Source organism: Tenrec ecaudatus, chromosome 8 (assembly GCF_050624435.1).
Source record: "Tenrec ecaudatus isolate mTenEca1 chromosome 8, mTenEca1.hap1, whole genome shotgun sequence".
NCBI classification, from domain to species: Eukaryota; Metazoa; Chordata; class Mammalia; order Afrosoricida; family Tenrecidae; genus Tenrec; species Tenrec ecaudatus.
Window position 1 is genome coordinate 6,647,225 of NC_134537.1, and position 16,569 is coordinate 6,663,793.

General features: G+C 44.4%; 1 protein-coding gene across 2 annotated transcripts in view; it reads right to left on the bottom strand.

The window, feature by feature from the left end:
- The window catches only part of KIF15 (kinesin family member 15), a 56,685-nt gene that overhangs the window by 25,952 nt on the left and 14,164 nt on the right, over nt 1–16,569 (bottom strand). Inside the window, exons 6-15 of one of the 2 annotated variants that reach the window (XM_075555960.1) lie at nt 15,714–15,811; nt 14,293–14,472; nt 11,394–11,603; nt 8,354–8,479; nt 8,089–8,211; nt 5,327–5,450; nt 4,273–4,355; nt 3,397–3,606; nt 2,471–2,648; nt 852–993 (exon numbers count right to left, since the gene is read on the bottom strand). In XM_075555960.1, coding sequence (XP_075412075.1) covers nt 852–993; nt 2,471–2,648; nt 3,397–3,606; nt 4,273–4,355; nt 5,327–5,450; nt 8,089–8,211; nt 8,354–8,479; nt 11,394–11,603; nt 14,293–14,472; nt 15,714–15,811 — 1,474 coding nt within the window. The remainder of the gene's footprint in view (nt 1–851; nt 994–2,470; nt 2,649–3,396; nt 3,607–4,272; nt 4,356–5,326; nt 5,451–8,088; nt 8,212–8,353; nt 8,480–11,393; nt 11,604–14,292; nt 14,473–15,713; nt 15,812–16,569) is intronic. The other variant, XM_075555961.1, reaches the window with a different exon arrangement.

Consider the following 16,569-nt stretch of genomic DNA (forward strand, 5'->3'; position numbering starts at 1 on the left):
GCGCTGTTTGGTTATGGGATGCACGTGGATGCTGACTTCATAGTGAGCTCTTTCACGAGCAGAAGTGCCCGTGGGGTTTTCTGGGCTGTCATCTCAGCAGAAGTGGACTGCTAAGTGTGTGTCGTGTCATGGTGAGCCCCTGGGGGGAGGGGGGGGTCACAAGCCAGGCTTTCTGTCAGTAGGCGAGTCCTCGACTACTGCACCACCAGGGCTGCTTCTACTTTGCAACAGGACTGATTTTAGTTAGACTATGAGTTAGCGTTAATGTGATTTATCTCTGTTTTCTTCTCTACAATGAACATGGATATTAATAAACCTCCACTTTCTAACATTCCTGATGGTAACAGTGATTTAAATTACGTAACCAGATAAAGAATGTATAACATAAATCCCAGAGATCGTCATTTCAATAGAAGCTTTGTATGAACGTTCACATCTAGCTCAGGGGTCAAGCTGGCAGTCCACAGGCCGCATGGGGGCCTAGAGGTAATTTTTTGTGGTCCACGATGCTCTAAAATAAAATGAAAATAGGAACAAAAATGTTATGAAGAAAATAGCGCTTAGGGGAGGACAAGGCAATAGCATACACACAACTCCCTCATTACACTTTATTTCAGAGCATTGTGGACCACAGAAAATTACCTCGGGGGCCGCCTGCAGCCTGTGGTTCGCCAGTGTGACACCCCATCTAGATCATTAAATGTATTATTAAAGAGCTAGAAGCAAGACTTTTCAGAGCAAAACCTAAGTTAGTTGCTGGTCTTTAAGTTTAATATTTAAAATGAGGTGTTCAATATCTAAAACGAAATAAATGTCTTTTGGTTTGGAGGCCCCCCATCTTTACACGTTACCTTGTCAGTTCTTTGAATTCTTCATATTCTTGCTTGGAATTATTCAGCTCTGTCTGAATCTGCAGCAGTTGTGCTTTCAGTTTCTCCGTGTTTGCCAGGGAGCACTGCTCTCCTGGGGCTTTACAAGAGAAGCGTGGCTGACCTGATAACAAGGAAGCACCTTCAGTCTTTGAAATGACCAGCATAGTGCGACTAAGAACACAACGCAACGCCTACATGCTAGTCAGGCAGACGGGGGACAGAGAGCAAGACGCTCATGCACAAGCACGAGGAGTCACCCCGAGGAGCAGAGGCCACGGACGGAGGAGACGGCGAGGGAAGCAGACGGCCGAGCAGTGCACGATCAACAGGACAGCTACCGCTCACAGATGACTTAGGAAAGGAAACAAGGAGAAAGGGCAGAACGCTGGTTTTCAGAAACTGCACAGACCGCTGCATCTGCTGGAGAGTCCACTGAGTTTCAGTGTGGGGAACATCAAGTAAAAGCAGTTTGTAGAATGACAGCGGTTTAAAAGCGGATGGGGTCTAGAAACTGGCATCTCTTGAAGGTAGTGAGGAAATGGCAATGAGCTACAAAAATGGCATTTTTGTCATTTATATCTTAACACGGTAAAAATATTAAGAGGAAAAAATCTCAAGCAAAGAAAACAAAAAACAAACAGACCCATATAGATAATACTACTCCCCTGTGGTAAACAGCAAGTGGGGTTTTAAATAAGCTCATGAGCAACACGAAGTCCAGCTATCGCCCCGCCCCCCCCCCCCCCCAGGCTAGAACATGAGACACCGGCAAACAAACACTGGCCCAGTGAACCTGGCCCACAGCACTCTCCACAACCATGAGCAGAAGAACTACAAGGTGCCTGGCTGCTCTGTTATCGATCACCTGAGGGCATCCTGGGGAGAGTGGGAGGAAATGTGGAACCAAGCTCAAAATCATAGAAGAGGCTCACTGGTTGGAAAGAGACTGGTGGGGCCATTCAGACTAGGACCCTTAGTCAACCGTCAAGTTTGGAACTGAATTCACCCCATGGTGCAGTCATACACAGGTCTCTAAGAGACCGAAAGGGCAGCATTTGCCTGCGGACACAATTCAGAAGGGTTAGGGGAGAAGGACTGAAAACAGGAAGCACCGCGAGCTAGGCAATGGCACATGGAGGGGATGGTAACGAGTGAGAAGAAAAGAAAGGTGTATGAAGTGCTGAATGTGAAACTGATGGTCTGCTCCAGACAGCTTCACCCAGTTCACTAAAAAGTTAAAAACACCTTAAGAATACTATTGCTTCTGGGAATGAGGCAAGCACAGACCACCTTGCAACCAGATCCCCAGGGACTAACACAGATCGCTGTCGACCTTGTTAGATTAGATTCTCAGACTGACTATGCCAATTTTCAAAGAGCTAAAAGCACACTTATGGAAATGACATGCACAGAGTGTACCTACATTGGCGAGCATGGCTGCTAAGCACGACAAGTTTAAAAACCGGCTCTTGATAAGCTACGAGCGTAAGATGTTCGCAGACCAGGACTAGACGCTGACGCGAAGGCCCGACTGTAAGACACTGGCAAGGTGCTTTGAAGGAACCTCTTTACAAGGCACGCGTACAACCATGCCTCACCTTTGCTGCTCCCCTCTGTGTTGCAGACGTCGGAGAAAGCTTTCTCTAGCTTCGCAATGGCCTGGGCATCCATTTCTTGGGCTTTTTTCACAGGTTCCAGTACTCTCAGTCTTCTATTCTCCTCCCGGAGGGATTGATTTTCCATCGCATACTTGGCCACTCGAGGGTGGTGCTCTATCTGCGACACAAACACAGGCATTGTACACACACATACACACACAATACATACGTCTCCCTAACGCACGTCTTTCCACACAGCTCACCGCTGTGGGGACCACACGGCATTTGTGATCGGGTTGAAATGTTCATAGAACAGCACTGTCACTGAGCCCTACGACATTCCCCCAAGCACCCAAGGAAATACACAAGGGTGTGCACTGACGCAGACTCTTCATGCAAAAGGGCCAGACTCTGTGTACGGTGAGAAGCGGGAGCGGACACTCAGGAAGTTCGAATGCCCTCCAAATCACAACACTAAGGGAACGGGCAAGATGCCGAAGTGTGCACGACGTATGCTTTTGGGGACAGATGCAATAGAAGCAGCCACATTAGTTTAAATACTCATCTAAGAACTCTGGAAAAAGACACAAAAATCAGATACAGATTATCCTTTGCTTTTTATCCCTGGGCCGCCTGTCATTAAATGATCATCTTCTTCAGGGAAAAGGGAAAGCCTCACAAATACATTCTAGAGAGACTGCCCTGCGCACTGGGTTGAATTATGGCTGGCCCGCTGGGGTTGAGTTCTCTTACAGCTACATCCTCACACCTCCCTCCCTTTTCCTTCAGGCAGTACTATTCTGGGAAAGGAGCTAAGAAATGAGCCTGTGCGTTGAGTTCATTTTAAGCTACTTCTACTAAACTACAAGGATTCAGTGACACGCTTGCACTTCCCCTGTATTTGACTCCAAAGACCACGTACGCACTTGTTCACGCAGAGTCTGAATCTCATCTCTCAACTCTGAGAGCAGGCGATCCTGTTCCGCCGGCAGAAAACTTCCCCGGGATTCCTTGTGGAGCTTCTCCAGTCGCATTATTTGATCCTCTCGAAATTTCACAATCATTTTATTCGATTGAATGAATTTTTCCTTTTTGATGGTGAGGTCTTCTAATTGAGTAACCTTTTCTATCAGAGCCTAAGAAAGTCATAATTTGGTTAAACAAAAATAATTCCACTTCCTTGAATTTCTTAAATCTGAAAATTAACGGAACTTGACATTTCATCTTTTTTATTTTAAACAAAACCAGGTTTAAAGACTAATATTCACATCATTGCGTTCCTCGTTGTTGCTATTGTGAGGAGCTCTCTTGTCAGTCCCCCTCACACTGAGCCCATGTACCACAAGCACAGCCAAGCACCCCAGCTGGGGACATCCTCACAGTTCCTGCTGTTGGCGCCCCTGATGTAGCCACAGCACAATCCTACATTTCACCTTGACACAAAAATACATATGTTTCTCAGTGTGTAGGCACAGCAGTTTAGGCTCCCATTGGACAATTCCAGGCCACGGAGTCCAGTGACACTGCTAACTTCTCCACACCGGTCAACACTCCCATTTCTAGTCTGGCAGTTCAATGCCCATGAATACTGTTTCCCTGTTCCCTAAGATTGTCATCGTAGTTTTAATTTTTGACCATTAGGTCTCAAATCGGTGATGTTCTAATTGCATTTCATCCTACAAGCCAAGCTTGACTGTGCATAGCCTTCGTTACAGATGCGCTGCCATTGGCTTCATGAGGCAGCGGCAATGACCACGGTGAACGGCCGGCCGCAGTCCTGGGGTGCCAGATTCTGCTCCTACCTTCTTTTCCTGCTCAGACTTCTTAAAGAACAGCATCGCCTCACGGAAACAGTCTGCATAGCTCGTGTTCCCTGCGTCTGTGACTGATGCAGCAAGAAAACAGGAATGGGAAAGAAAGGTTTATTCCTCAAACTTTTAAAATCAAGACATTAGCCCAAGTAGGCAGCCATTAGTGGATGGCTCTGAACTAACCTAAAAACCACGTGGGCATCATAGGACTGTGGGTTCAAGTGAACCCATTCTTCAGAGAAACTTAGTAAACAGATAGAGATTCCGTAAGGTCTGGCAGAACCTTAGAAGTGGATCCAAAATGAACTGGGGAGCCTGATTGGGTTGTGTACCTGTCTTTCTTTGATAAACAAGCATTTTTACTGTAAATTGGTGGCAACAGTGATACACGTTTGTTTCGCCTCCTTCACTGCAGTCCCCTCCATGTAAGTTTCTCCCTGCATTTCCTATGTCGTTCTCCTCCCCGAACTCTCAGAACTTTGCCCTTGGGTAAAGGCTGCCCTTTGACCTCAACTCAGTGGTTCTTCCAGGTGTGTGCCTACCTCACTAGGATTACTCTTCTCCTTATACACCCATCTACTGTTTGGCTGAAAATTGGCGGTGGGTTCACCTAACTCTTGTGGTCTAAATCACACTCATGGGTTTTATGAGCTTTGAATTAACTCACTATATACATTACTATTCTTGGAAGAAAAATTATTTAATTCTATTTATTAAACCTAAATTACATATTGTATGACAGAATCTTAGAAGTAGATCTAAGTAGAATATATTAGCATGTGTTTAGCACATATTGGGGGTGAACTATCCACATTATTTCAAATCCCTCTTGCTACGAAACTCAGTGGCAATGGTTTATGTAACTGATTCCAGACGAAGTACTAGGTTCCCATCGAAGGGAAATAAGCAGAAAGGGATCAGCAAGGAGAGACGGCCATGGGAAGTTTGGGATCATCTTACTATGTGCCCATCTACCACCGCGAGTTCTCCTGTTGGTATGAACACACGGTCTTGCCCAGGGAAGAGGCCCTGCCGCTCGGCTTACCTCTGCTCAGAGAGCTTTCGGGTGGTATCTGCCCTGAAATGCACTGGGCCAGTTGTTCTTTGAGCCTCTTTATTTCAGCTTGCAGCTGGCTCACGTTTCCTTGGGTGTCTTCATTTACCACTGCCTATGCAAGAAACAAGTTTGAAGGAAGCAGTAAGAGTGCTTGCTGAGCTCTACAGACCGACATTCACATTTGTTGTGTGATTTGGAGGGAACCAAAGAACGTTGCACGTCAATCTCACCAGCATCCCAAAGGCCCCACCACCAGTGTCCTTCCTCTGAGCCTCCACATGTAGAACCAGAGCACAGTGCCAGCCAGGCTACCTGCCCCCCACTAAAACTTTCCCCTTCCGCTAACCACTCCTGCAGACTGCTGGATTGAGTCACCCCTGAGACCTAGTTACACTCAACCTCACACTTCCCTTGCTTCGGCCGAGGAGCACACACCTCAGTGCATGTGTCATCTCCCCTCTGTGCTGGGACCCAGTCCCAGGGAGCCTTCACAGGCACTGCAAGTGCTGGGCAGCAGTGGATCTCCCCTCTGTGCCTGGACGCAGTCCCAGAGAGCCTTGACAGGCATTGCCAAGTGCTGGGCAGCAGTGGGGGGACAGGGACTTACCATTGGCAGGGACCAGTATAAGGCTCCTTGCTTTTCTGTTTTGCATGTCAAGAGACTTTTCCCAGTTTTTTCAAATACTTATGGCCAGCCTCATTATGAAGCATGCCTGTACATTGTGACATCATGATCACATTGGTGACAACATAATTCTAATGGTCACTGCGTTCTCTACTTTCCAAAGACTACAAGAAACCCCAGACAAAGGGCCAGAAAGCCCTAGTCACTCTTTCTCATCACAGTAGAAATATATAGATCATCATCTAACGAAATCAAATGAATGGCTCTTCGGATTTACCAGGAATGGCTCTGGAATAAGTTTAATTTTAAACAGAAAAGAAACAAAACCTACAACTTGATCCTCACACTCATGGACTGTGTACTTGCAAATGTGCCTAGTGGCTAACACTGTTCTCGCAGAGCTAACATCAATACTTGGAATGCTTTCATGGTCCCTTGTGGGCATGCAGAGAGAGGGACAGGCCTTTAATGCACACACTTCCACGCTGCAGCCAAGCAAAGCAGTCCCATGGCTGCTTATTTCAGCTCTCAAGTTAGACCCCGTGTCCTCCCACGGGCTCGTTGGTACAGCCCGTGCTGTGCAATGGCTCTTGGGGAACATGTGTGCATTAGAGATGCTATGTCCAGGCATCAGCAGTAGGGCTGCTGCCGCTGAGTTCCAGATTAATAAAGCAACAAGACACAGTTCTAAAATCGTTAAGCAGAAAGACACATAACACAGTTATGTATTGGTGGCTGTTAGTTTCCCACTCTGACTCATTATGTCATCACATTTAACAGAACGAAGCCATGCCAGGCCCACAACATCCTGAAGTGCACTGGCAGTTAGGTCCACCGTTGGGCCATGTGTCACTCTATCGCCTTCATGACCTTCCACTTTACCAGTCATGACATATTCATAATTCATGGGTGGAAGAAAACGCTGCTAACAGAGGCTTGTAGAAAACTAGCACTGAATTACTCCTAAGAATATTTGCCTTTTCAGTGTTTGCAATAACTTTATAAAATACAACAAATGCAAACCATGAGAATCAACTGAACGTCTCTCCATGCAATGTGTGACTATCTCGAGGACTGAGCAGACTGTCCTAGCTCAAGAGGAAAGGGAAACCTTTATCATGAGATGATCAGATGACCAGGGGGCTTACTTTGAGGAGATAATGACCAATTTTGCCCACTGAAGAAATGAGGTCATTAACTAATTTATCACTCTAACTACAGTACAGTTTCCCAGACTTATTTGACCTCCTGCCCCTTCTCAGAAGAAAAATTACTCAGCAACCCTCCAGCCCCCGGCAATTAAAAACGTTCGTACTGTAGCTCAGAATCCAGAACAAAGTGTGGAGAACTGCTTTTGCAGCCCCCGGATCGTCTGAGCACCCCACAGTAGGCAGCATCGCCCCCTTTGGGAAGCCGAGATGTGGACCCACAGGGGTGTCCAACCTCTCCAAAGGGCTGGGCTCTGTGGTCTCTGACAGTCGACCGAAGGTCGGCAGTCTGTCCTCAGGCCCAAACCAGCCCACTGCCTACTTTCGTAAAGAAAATTTTGTTAGACCACAGCCAGGCCGTCTGTTTACATCTAATTTATGGATGCTTTCTGCATTACAAAGCCCTGTGAGTAGTTGGGACAGACACCAACTGGCCCAAGAAGTCTAAAACAGGAACCATCTGACCACTGGAGGTTAGCCAACCTCCAGAGTAACCGCCACCAAGGAAACTTCTTGGCTACAAAGCAGAATGTGGACTCCTTGGACACGGTGAAAGATGACGTTTGATAGTGTTATTTTCACAGAGTATCGCTCCACAACAGTAGAATACGCAGACTTCTGCTAGCACAGTCCAGGGAAGTAAATGTCGTTTCCAAACCAATTACAAAGGAAACACTTTGACTTCTTTTAACAAGCTCCTTGTCAAACATTTACAGCAAAAAGACCTAACCTGGATCGCCAAATAAACTCATAAGACAGAGGGCTGTGAAAAAAGACGTGGGAATCTTGAAGACAAGCTTTTGTCAGGAAGTAAGTAGAAGTTAATGTTGGCCTGAGCGTCATCAGGAAAATGGGATGCAGTAAGCTTAGGTAGCTTTCCAGTGTGTTTCATCAAGCACACTCAGAAGGACTTTTACCTTATTTTTTATCAGCTTGGCTCTTTGAGCAAAATTGAGAGTTGATAGTGTTTCCCCAAAACACCTGGCTCCAGGATGCACATTCGCAATGATGGCTGTTTTGGCGTTACCTCCAAGGGAATCCTGTTGAATGGCATGAATGGTGGGCATTTTCAGGCAGCTAATCACAAGACCTTTCGTAAGCAAAGGCAAGTATCTATTCCTGCCGCTACGACCGAGAGGCACCTGACCATCAGGCAGAGGAAGCGAGTCCAGCCCAGCGTACCCGCAGCAGGAAGGTAAGCTTGGAGTCTCTGTAGCAGACGTGTCTCTGCTTCCCGTGGCCCACATCCACAAGGGCAGTAATCACTTGACCCAGGCAGCTCAAGGAACGGTTGATGTTACCTGCTTCCTGAGGTGTTGGTGGGGGGAAACAAAAAAAGGAAAATGAGATGCACTGGTTCCTTTTGGTGTTTTAAAGTATCCCAAGAAGGAGTGAGGACTCCAGAGGAAAAGGGGAAGCAGTGGTATAATTAGTTAGGGATCACTCACTTTTCAGGAAAAAGATGTGGTCAGCTATCCCTTACCCAATTTGATACACACTATGATTTAAGCATTCAAAGAGAACACAAAAACGACGTGTAACAACAAGATTACATTAATTCCTGCTGCAAAAGCTTGAAATTGACCTAATGATACACATAAAGAACAGGAAAAAAGGAGTTGGAGTTGGGGGTAGCGGGGAGGAGGGCTGATACCAAGGGCTCAAGCAGAAAGCAAATGTATTGAGAATGGTGATGGCGACGAATGTACAAATGTGCTCGACACAATAGGTGGATGTGTGTGGATGATGACAGTCGTTGTACGAGCCCACAATAAGATGTTTATTTTTTTTTAAGTTGGGGTAGCATATTTGTTATTAGGAAAAACTTCAATCCTGGTGGTGCATGTTTGCTACATGACAGGATCTGATAGCTAATCACTCAGTTCCCAGTCTTGCAAAAGGAACCCTGTGATGTAGTGGTTACTCACTGGGCTGCTAAAACTGCAAAGTCAGCAGTTCAAAAGCAGTAGCTATTCCAAAGGAGAAAGATGAGGCTGTCTAGTGAGTTGGAGTTGATAATGGTGGCCGTGAGTTTGGTTTAAGCCTCACAAAGCCATTGATGAACTTATTCAAAATAAATAAATAGGTAGATAAAAAGCAGTCTAACTCTGTAAAGTTTAATAACGCCCAAGCCTTCTGATTTCTTGTTCAATATCATTCCATGGAGAGGCCAAAAAAAGAGGAACTAATTTGACGATATTCTTTCATGGACACATTTCTATCAACACCCTTTACAGAAAATCCTCACTCACAACAGTGCCTTGTGGGCAGGTGCAGCAGGCCAGTGTTGTTCTGTTGCACACAGGGTCACTGTCAGTCAAAACTGACTGCACAGCACCTCACAATGACCACAATGACGTTGGTGGCTTCTGCAGTCCACTGACTCATGGCAAGGAGTGCACATCAGTGTAAAACTGAGCTCCATCGGGTTTTCTGCGGCCGATTTTTCAGAATTAGATTGCTAGGCCTTTCTTGTAAGGTGTCGTTAGGTCAGTGGTTCTCAACCTGTAGGTCGTGACCCCTTTGGGGGTCGAACGACCCTTTCACATGGGTTGCCCGATTCATTTTGCTCAGAGTCACGGCATTAGGAAGGTTGAGAACCACTGCTCTAGAACTTCAAACTTTTCAGTTAGGTGAGTGCATTAACTATTTGTACCATGCATGGACTCAGTAAAGTATAATAAAAAACCCTTTGAGAAACAGTGCATTGGGAAAACAAACAAACAAACAAACAAACAAGCAAGCAAACGTTTGGGCTTAATGATGACATTGAATTTTTCCTGTAGGTGGTGTGCTTCAGTAACTGTGTCTGCAATGGTGAGAGCGTATGCAAACACTTTCACCTCTAGACAATATAGGAAAAACAGAATCAAAGTTGTAAAGCAGGATGACTAAATTCAGAGCTTCTGCTGTTCGATGTTAGTAAAAGAGAAAGGCCACAACTATTAAAGATATAGCATCTGGGGTCTTAAAGGCTTGAAGATAAACAAGCGGCCATCTAGCTCAGAAGCAACGGAGCCCACATGGAAGAAGCACACCAGCCTGGGTGATCACGAGGTATCAAAGGGATCTGTTATCAGGCCTCAAAGAACAAAAAATGAAATCATTGTGAATGAGGGGGGAAGTACAGATTGGGGACCCAAGACCCATCTGTAGACAACTGGACGTCCCCTTGCTGAAGGGTCACGGGGAGGAGACGAGCCAATAAGGGTGCGACGTAGCAATGATGAAAAATACAACTTTCTTCCAGTTCCTAAATGCTTCCTTCCTTACTATCATGATCCAAATTTTACCTTACAAATCCAACTAGATCAGAGGATGTACACTGGTACAGATAGGAACTGGAAACACAGGGAATCCAGGACAGATGATCCCTTCAGGACCACTGGAGAGTGGCCATACCAGGAGGGTAGGGTGGAAAGGGGGAACCGATTACAAGGATCTACATATAACCTCCACCCTGGGGGATGGACAACAGAAAAGTAGGTGAAGGGAGACATCAGACAGTGTAAGATATGACAAAATAATAATTTATAAATTATCAAGAGTTCATGAGGGAGTGGGAGGCGGAGAGGGAGGGGGAAAATGAGGAGCTGATACCAAGGGCTCAAGTGGAAGGCAAATGTTTTGAGAATGATGATGGCAACAAATGTAAAATGTGCTCGACACAATGGATGTATGTATGGATTGTGATAAGAGTTGAATTTTAAGGCCCCAATGACATGATTTTAACAAAGAGAGAGAGAGCGAGAGCGCGAGACCATTTACTTAGAACTTTGGAGGGTTCCCCAGTGTAAAGTTAGCGTGGCCTTCCTAGTTCCTCCCACTGATCTGGGTCTATCTGCCTGTCTAATTCTTCCCACCCACTGGGTACACGCTGAAATGTCACTTCACTTGCATCCACAACAACCCTCGTGATATCCCCCTGCCACGGGCATACATTCCTTTAAGCTCTGCTCCTCTTTCCCTACCCAATTCTGTTCCCTTTGAGACTCAACGACTGTCTCTTTCTGCAGCTTCCCCAGCAGTCCAGGTCGTATGCTTCAATCTTGGACTTTGGTGCTAGCAGCCTTGGGTGTTTACACTCTCCACTCAAGGAAAATCTGCTCCCTTCTGCTGGAAGAAAACGCTTATTCTTCTGCTGCCCGAGAAACACTTTTTGCTGGGTCCTGACTTCTAATAAGAATTCACACGCAAGTTACAGATCCTAACTTCACTCTACCTTCAACCTGACTCCTTCCGTATGGGTATCTTTTTGCCTTTCAGAGCCGGCCAAGTCCACCATGTTCAGGAGGGAGGTCCGTAAGTTCACGGCCTCGTGGCTCTTCTCTAAAGACTCGATTGTAATCGTAAAGACGGCATGAGACCTGGAGGATTCTCTGTTCATTGACGTGGATGCCACACGTCTGTTTCTCCATCCTCCAGACAAGACCTAGGCAAAAGCAAAATAAATGAAAACAAGCATGGCTAAGTACATTAAAAGAAAAAGTTAAGATATAAAATAAGAGCTTGAGGACCGCTCATTTTAATAAGAAAAATAGTGCCACGTCGCTAATTATCTGCGTATACAATACTTACACAATGGCTACTTAACCCTCAGGAACACAGGTAGAGAATCCATGGCACAATTAGTGAAATTTTAGTATGACAAATGGAACACGACAGACACTGACATCATCTTTGGAAATGATGGGAGAAGGAATACTAGTCCAAAGAGGAACATTCTCAAATCTTTTCCTTTCCCTGTCTTTCTGTTCCCACTCCACGATACAGAAAGAGAGGGAGCAAGAGGTCAGAACACTATGACCTAGGACTGGTTTTGCCACCCGATCTGTATAAAGCCTGGTGGCACAGAGGGTTACACTGTGGACTGCTACTACACGGTGAGCAGCTAGAAACCACCAGCTGATTGGTGAGAGGAAGATGAGGTTTTCTACTCCTGTAAAGAGTTAAAATCTCAGAACCCCACTAGGGCAGTTCTACTATGCTCCTATGCTGCATGATAGGAAGTTTAGAGTTTTTTGTTTTAAAATGCAAATCATAAAATCTCTGAATGTATTTCTTTATCTAGACAATGAGAAATTTGGACAAGATAAGGCCAAAGTTTTGCCAGCTCTTTTTACCCACCCTACTCCCTATGAAAGCAAGACACTAGACAGTGTCGAAGTTAGGCTCTCCCATCAGATGACCATTTGTTTACGTCCAAACCCTGATTGTCACCATTGATTAGCTGTGTGGTCTAGGGCGAGTTCAGCCCCTTCAAGGATCAGTCCCCTTATCTGTAAAATGGGAACATAGGTACCTTCCAATAGGGAAGTGTGCACATGAATCACCCAGGACCCTATTAAAGTGCAGACTGAGTCAGTAGGTCTGAAGGGGGTTCTCAGAGGTTATGCTTCTAAAAAGCTCCCAGAGGAGGCTGATGGTGTGAGGACTGAAAAGTTCAAAAAGTACATGGAAATTTTTCCTGATCATTATTTCAATTTTTCCAGAAACATTTTGTATGCACAAGGAAAGATTGGAAAATTCGTGCCGACGTTTTAAAGAATATACTGAAAATTAAAATAATATAGGCAAAAGAACTTTGCACTATACTTGGCACATACATGGTAAGCACTCACTAAATGGTGGCCATTATGACCCTCTCTTATTAAGCAGTGACAATATAAAACTGAAATCATTTGGATATTTCTTACTTAGTACTGTATGCTCCCATGGTGGTGGTGGTGGTGGGGGTGGAGGTTTTTAATGCCATTCACTATTTATGATTTTATATTTTTAGTTAAGAAAATATATTTCCACAAACACAAGACAGATGATTTTACAGGTGAGTTCTATAGTATTTTCTAAAGGATGGACCATTCTAATCATACAAACTTCCAGAGATCAATAAAGGTAAAACCAAAACAAGACAAAGACAATGGTCAAAGGAAAATCATAGATCAATTTAGTACTGATTTTTTATGCAAAGACCTAAACAAAATATTAGCAAATCTAATCCAGTAATTTATCATGCTAACATGTTGAAAGAGGAGAAAATAACAAACAAACAAACAAACCACATGATCATCTTGACAGAAAAAGCACCCAACCAAATAAATTTAAGATAACATACATGTAAGCAATCAATAAATATCAACCTTAATCCTATGCACTATCAAACAGTAAATGTCATTTATAAAGACATTATCTACATGATCAACAACAAAATATTGGAATAAAGCTAAGAAAAATAAGGAAAAATTTTTAATATTTTTGTCATGGAAATTATTAAATGATATTGCAAGGTATCAAAACCCAAATAAGGGCAATGGATGTACAGATGTGCTTTACACAATTGATGCATGCATGGATTGTGATAAGAGTTATATGAGCCCCTAATAAAACATTTTTAAAAATCCCCAAATAAATGAAGAGGCACACCATGCCCATGTATGAAACACTCAATATTATAATGATATCAATTCCAATCAGAGTCCCAACATGCGTAGCTGTTTGGAACCTGTGCAGACATGCTGTGTCCTTGGAATGCATATCTACCACTGCAGGAGCTGTCACAGTTACAAAGTTTAAATAGGAGATGCAAACATTTTAATCAAAATGGAAGACAAAGTTAACGACCTGTATATTCATAGACTATTACATAGCAGCAAAGATAAATGACCACTGCACGCAACATAGGTGAATTACAATTGTTTTGAGTCTTAAAATGGCTAACAGACTCCTGAAAGTTCACTTTAACACTATGTTTAGTAACTGGTGTGCATGTGGAAATAATTTGTATGTATCAAATATTACAAAATAAAAATTTATTTTAAATCCAGTGGCCAGGTCAGAGTCCATAAATATGCAAATCAATTATTTTGTCGAAGAGTTTGTCCAGAGCATAATGCTCACAGTTGAAACATGACAAGTAAGAAAGGATAGAAACGGGGGTGGGGTTTGAAGGCTAGAGATGCAGGATCCCTCCCACAGACAGCCGGCTCCCTGGGGAAGGCAATGAGTGACTAATGGGCAGGGCCGCACTTTGTCCAGGCCCCCAAACTCTCGACATTAGGGGGGCTTGCTTTCGCAGCATGCCGCATCGCCTAAGCATTGAGTTCGAGTTCTCGGAGGGATACCTGGTACGCTTCCGCAGCTGAGGTTACCGCTTGCTCCACTGCACCCACAAGAAACACGCCCTTCTTGATATGCTCCCTCAAATAGAGTCCGGCAGATGCGGGGTCCAGCAGGTCAAAGATCTGCTCGTTGTAAATCTCAATAAAGGAGCACTTACACAGGAAACTCTTTCCCGTCCCAGCCTGTGAACAAGAAGCCTAGATGAGGTAAATCACGTTCACAAGAGCTTACCTTTCCTTTCCTCGTAAGGTTTCAGTATCCTGCCAGATGATCCTTTAGCACAAAATACCCGCAGGTCCATTTGAGGAAGGAGAAATCTAGGTAACCAGTTTCAACACATGATATATACATCTATCTAATTTTTTTCATGGTAGCATGCTCACCTCAGCCCCGCTTGGTGGTCCTCATGGGGAGAGCCCTGGAGCTAGAGCAGGAAAGCCCCAGTTTATTGCTGACCAAGGGTTCTCTCTACTTAGGGGCGTGATTACGGGCGACCTGCATTATGATGTTTTAAAGAAACATCGAGCCATCGTCGCAAGCACCAGAGGTTTGTGCCTCGGAACCTGCACAGGGAGATGGCCTTTTGGCAGCTTACTTTTATGTTTCTCTGCTATTCTAGGCTGCCTTGCATGGGTTTATTTGCAGCGCGCATGCTTTGAAAGACTGAAAATAATTTAAGAAGTCTCTCTACAGGATTTCTAACTACAGAAATAGATGCCTCACTAAACTGAACTACTTTACTGGTATGCAGTGTGTGGATCTAACTGCAATGGTCAGGGAAGACAGTACCTACCAAGGAAGAAACCTTGGTAACTGAAGGTTATGCATCAGTTTCCGTGATAGACAGATGACAGAGGGCGCTTTCCTAGCCCGGAATTCACTAGGCTAAAGAAGCAGGATTGAAAACGGCCAAACTGGGAGTCAGGGGCACGGGGACAACCATGAGGCCAGCATGAAGCTCGACCATTTCTCAGAGCAGGGGTTCACGGTCAGGTGCTAGCAGATTCTGCACAGGCGCTAAGGATGGGCCTGTCACGACAGGACATCGTGAGCATCTCAGTACACCCGCGAGCCTAGGTATAGGTAGCTGCTGGAGCTCAGGGTACCTGCTTCCCTTAGTTGAGGTTTTCTTTACACTTTCTCTCCTCTAAAATCCTGCGGCCTAAAGAACACCACTTTCTTTTTTCTTTCCAACCAGAAACCTAGGTCATAGAGTGGGGCACCTGTTCTCATCTCTAAGCCTAATTAAAAATACAAATAAGAAAACTTAATTTTATCTATAGAACTGAAGGTTTTTTCCTACTACACTATCTTATCCACAATGCTGGGTGAGTACCACCCATTCCCTTCTGTGTACCCATCCATAACTAACTACTCAAAATTAGGCATTTCACAGAACCAGTTCTCCGTCAATAAATTTTACCTTCTCTTTTTCACGATCAATTAAGAAAAACAAATATTCAAAGCTTCGTGGGATCACTCCTCTCAGGTTATGAGAAAAATTATCAGATTCAGAGGGTCCTGAAAGAAGTTACAAAAAAAAAAGCACCATTTATTTTTCTTCTACTTTAACATGGCCATTTATATAGCAACTGGATGATCTACTGACACACTGTATAATCAGTTTTCGTGTATACTTCAAAGCAAGTTAGGTTTGGGCCTGTGAGATTCTGTCGGTGGGACTAAGGGTGAGACCTGCTACAGCCAGCAACCACGTCAAAAGTGGTGGTTGTTTAACAAAGCAAATGCAGGCCACAGAGGCACCACGCTTGACATTTCTCCTACTGCCAGGTGTCAAAATCAACAGAAATGTCAAACGATTGGACTTACTTTATGACAGAGGACACTCAGCCCTGAAACACAGCACAGGCTAAGGCCTGTACTGGCTGTGGCACCATACGCTAATCGCTCACAAGCTTTGGAATTCTCAACTCTAAGATGGGCATGAGAAAGGTAACCACTACCTCACGGGGCTGCTGGATTAGCTGAGCGTAGAAAGGAAAAGCGCTTAGCACAGTGGTTCTCAACCTTCCTCATGACGTGACCCTCTCATACAGTTCCTCATGTTGAGGTGACCCCAACCATAAAATTATTTCCATTGCTACTTCATCACTGTCATTTTGCCACTATTAGAACTGTAATGTAAATATCTGATATGCAGGATATATTTTCATTGTTACAAATTGATAATTTTAACATAATCATAAAAACATAATTAAAGCATAGTGATTAATCACAAAACAATATGTAATTATATACTGTGAAATATTTGTGTTTCC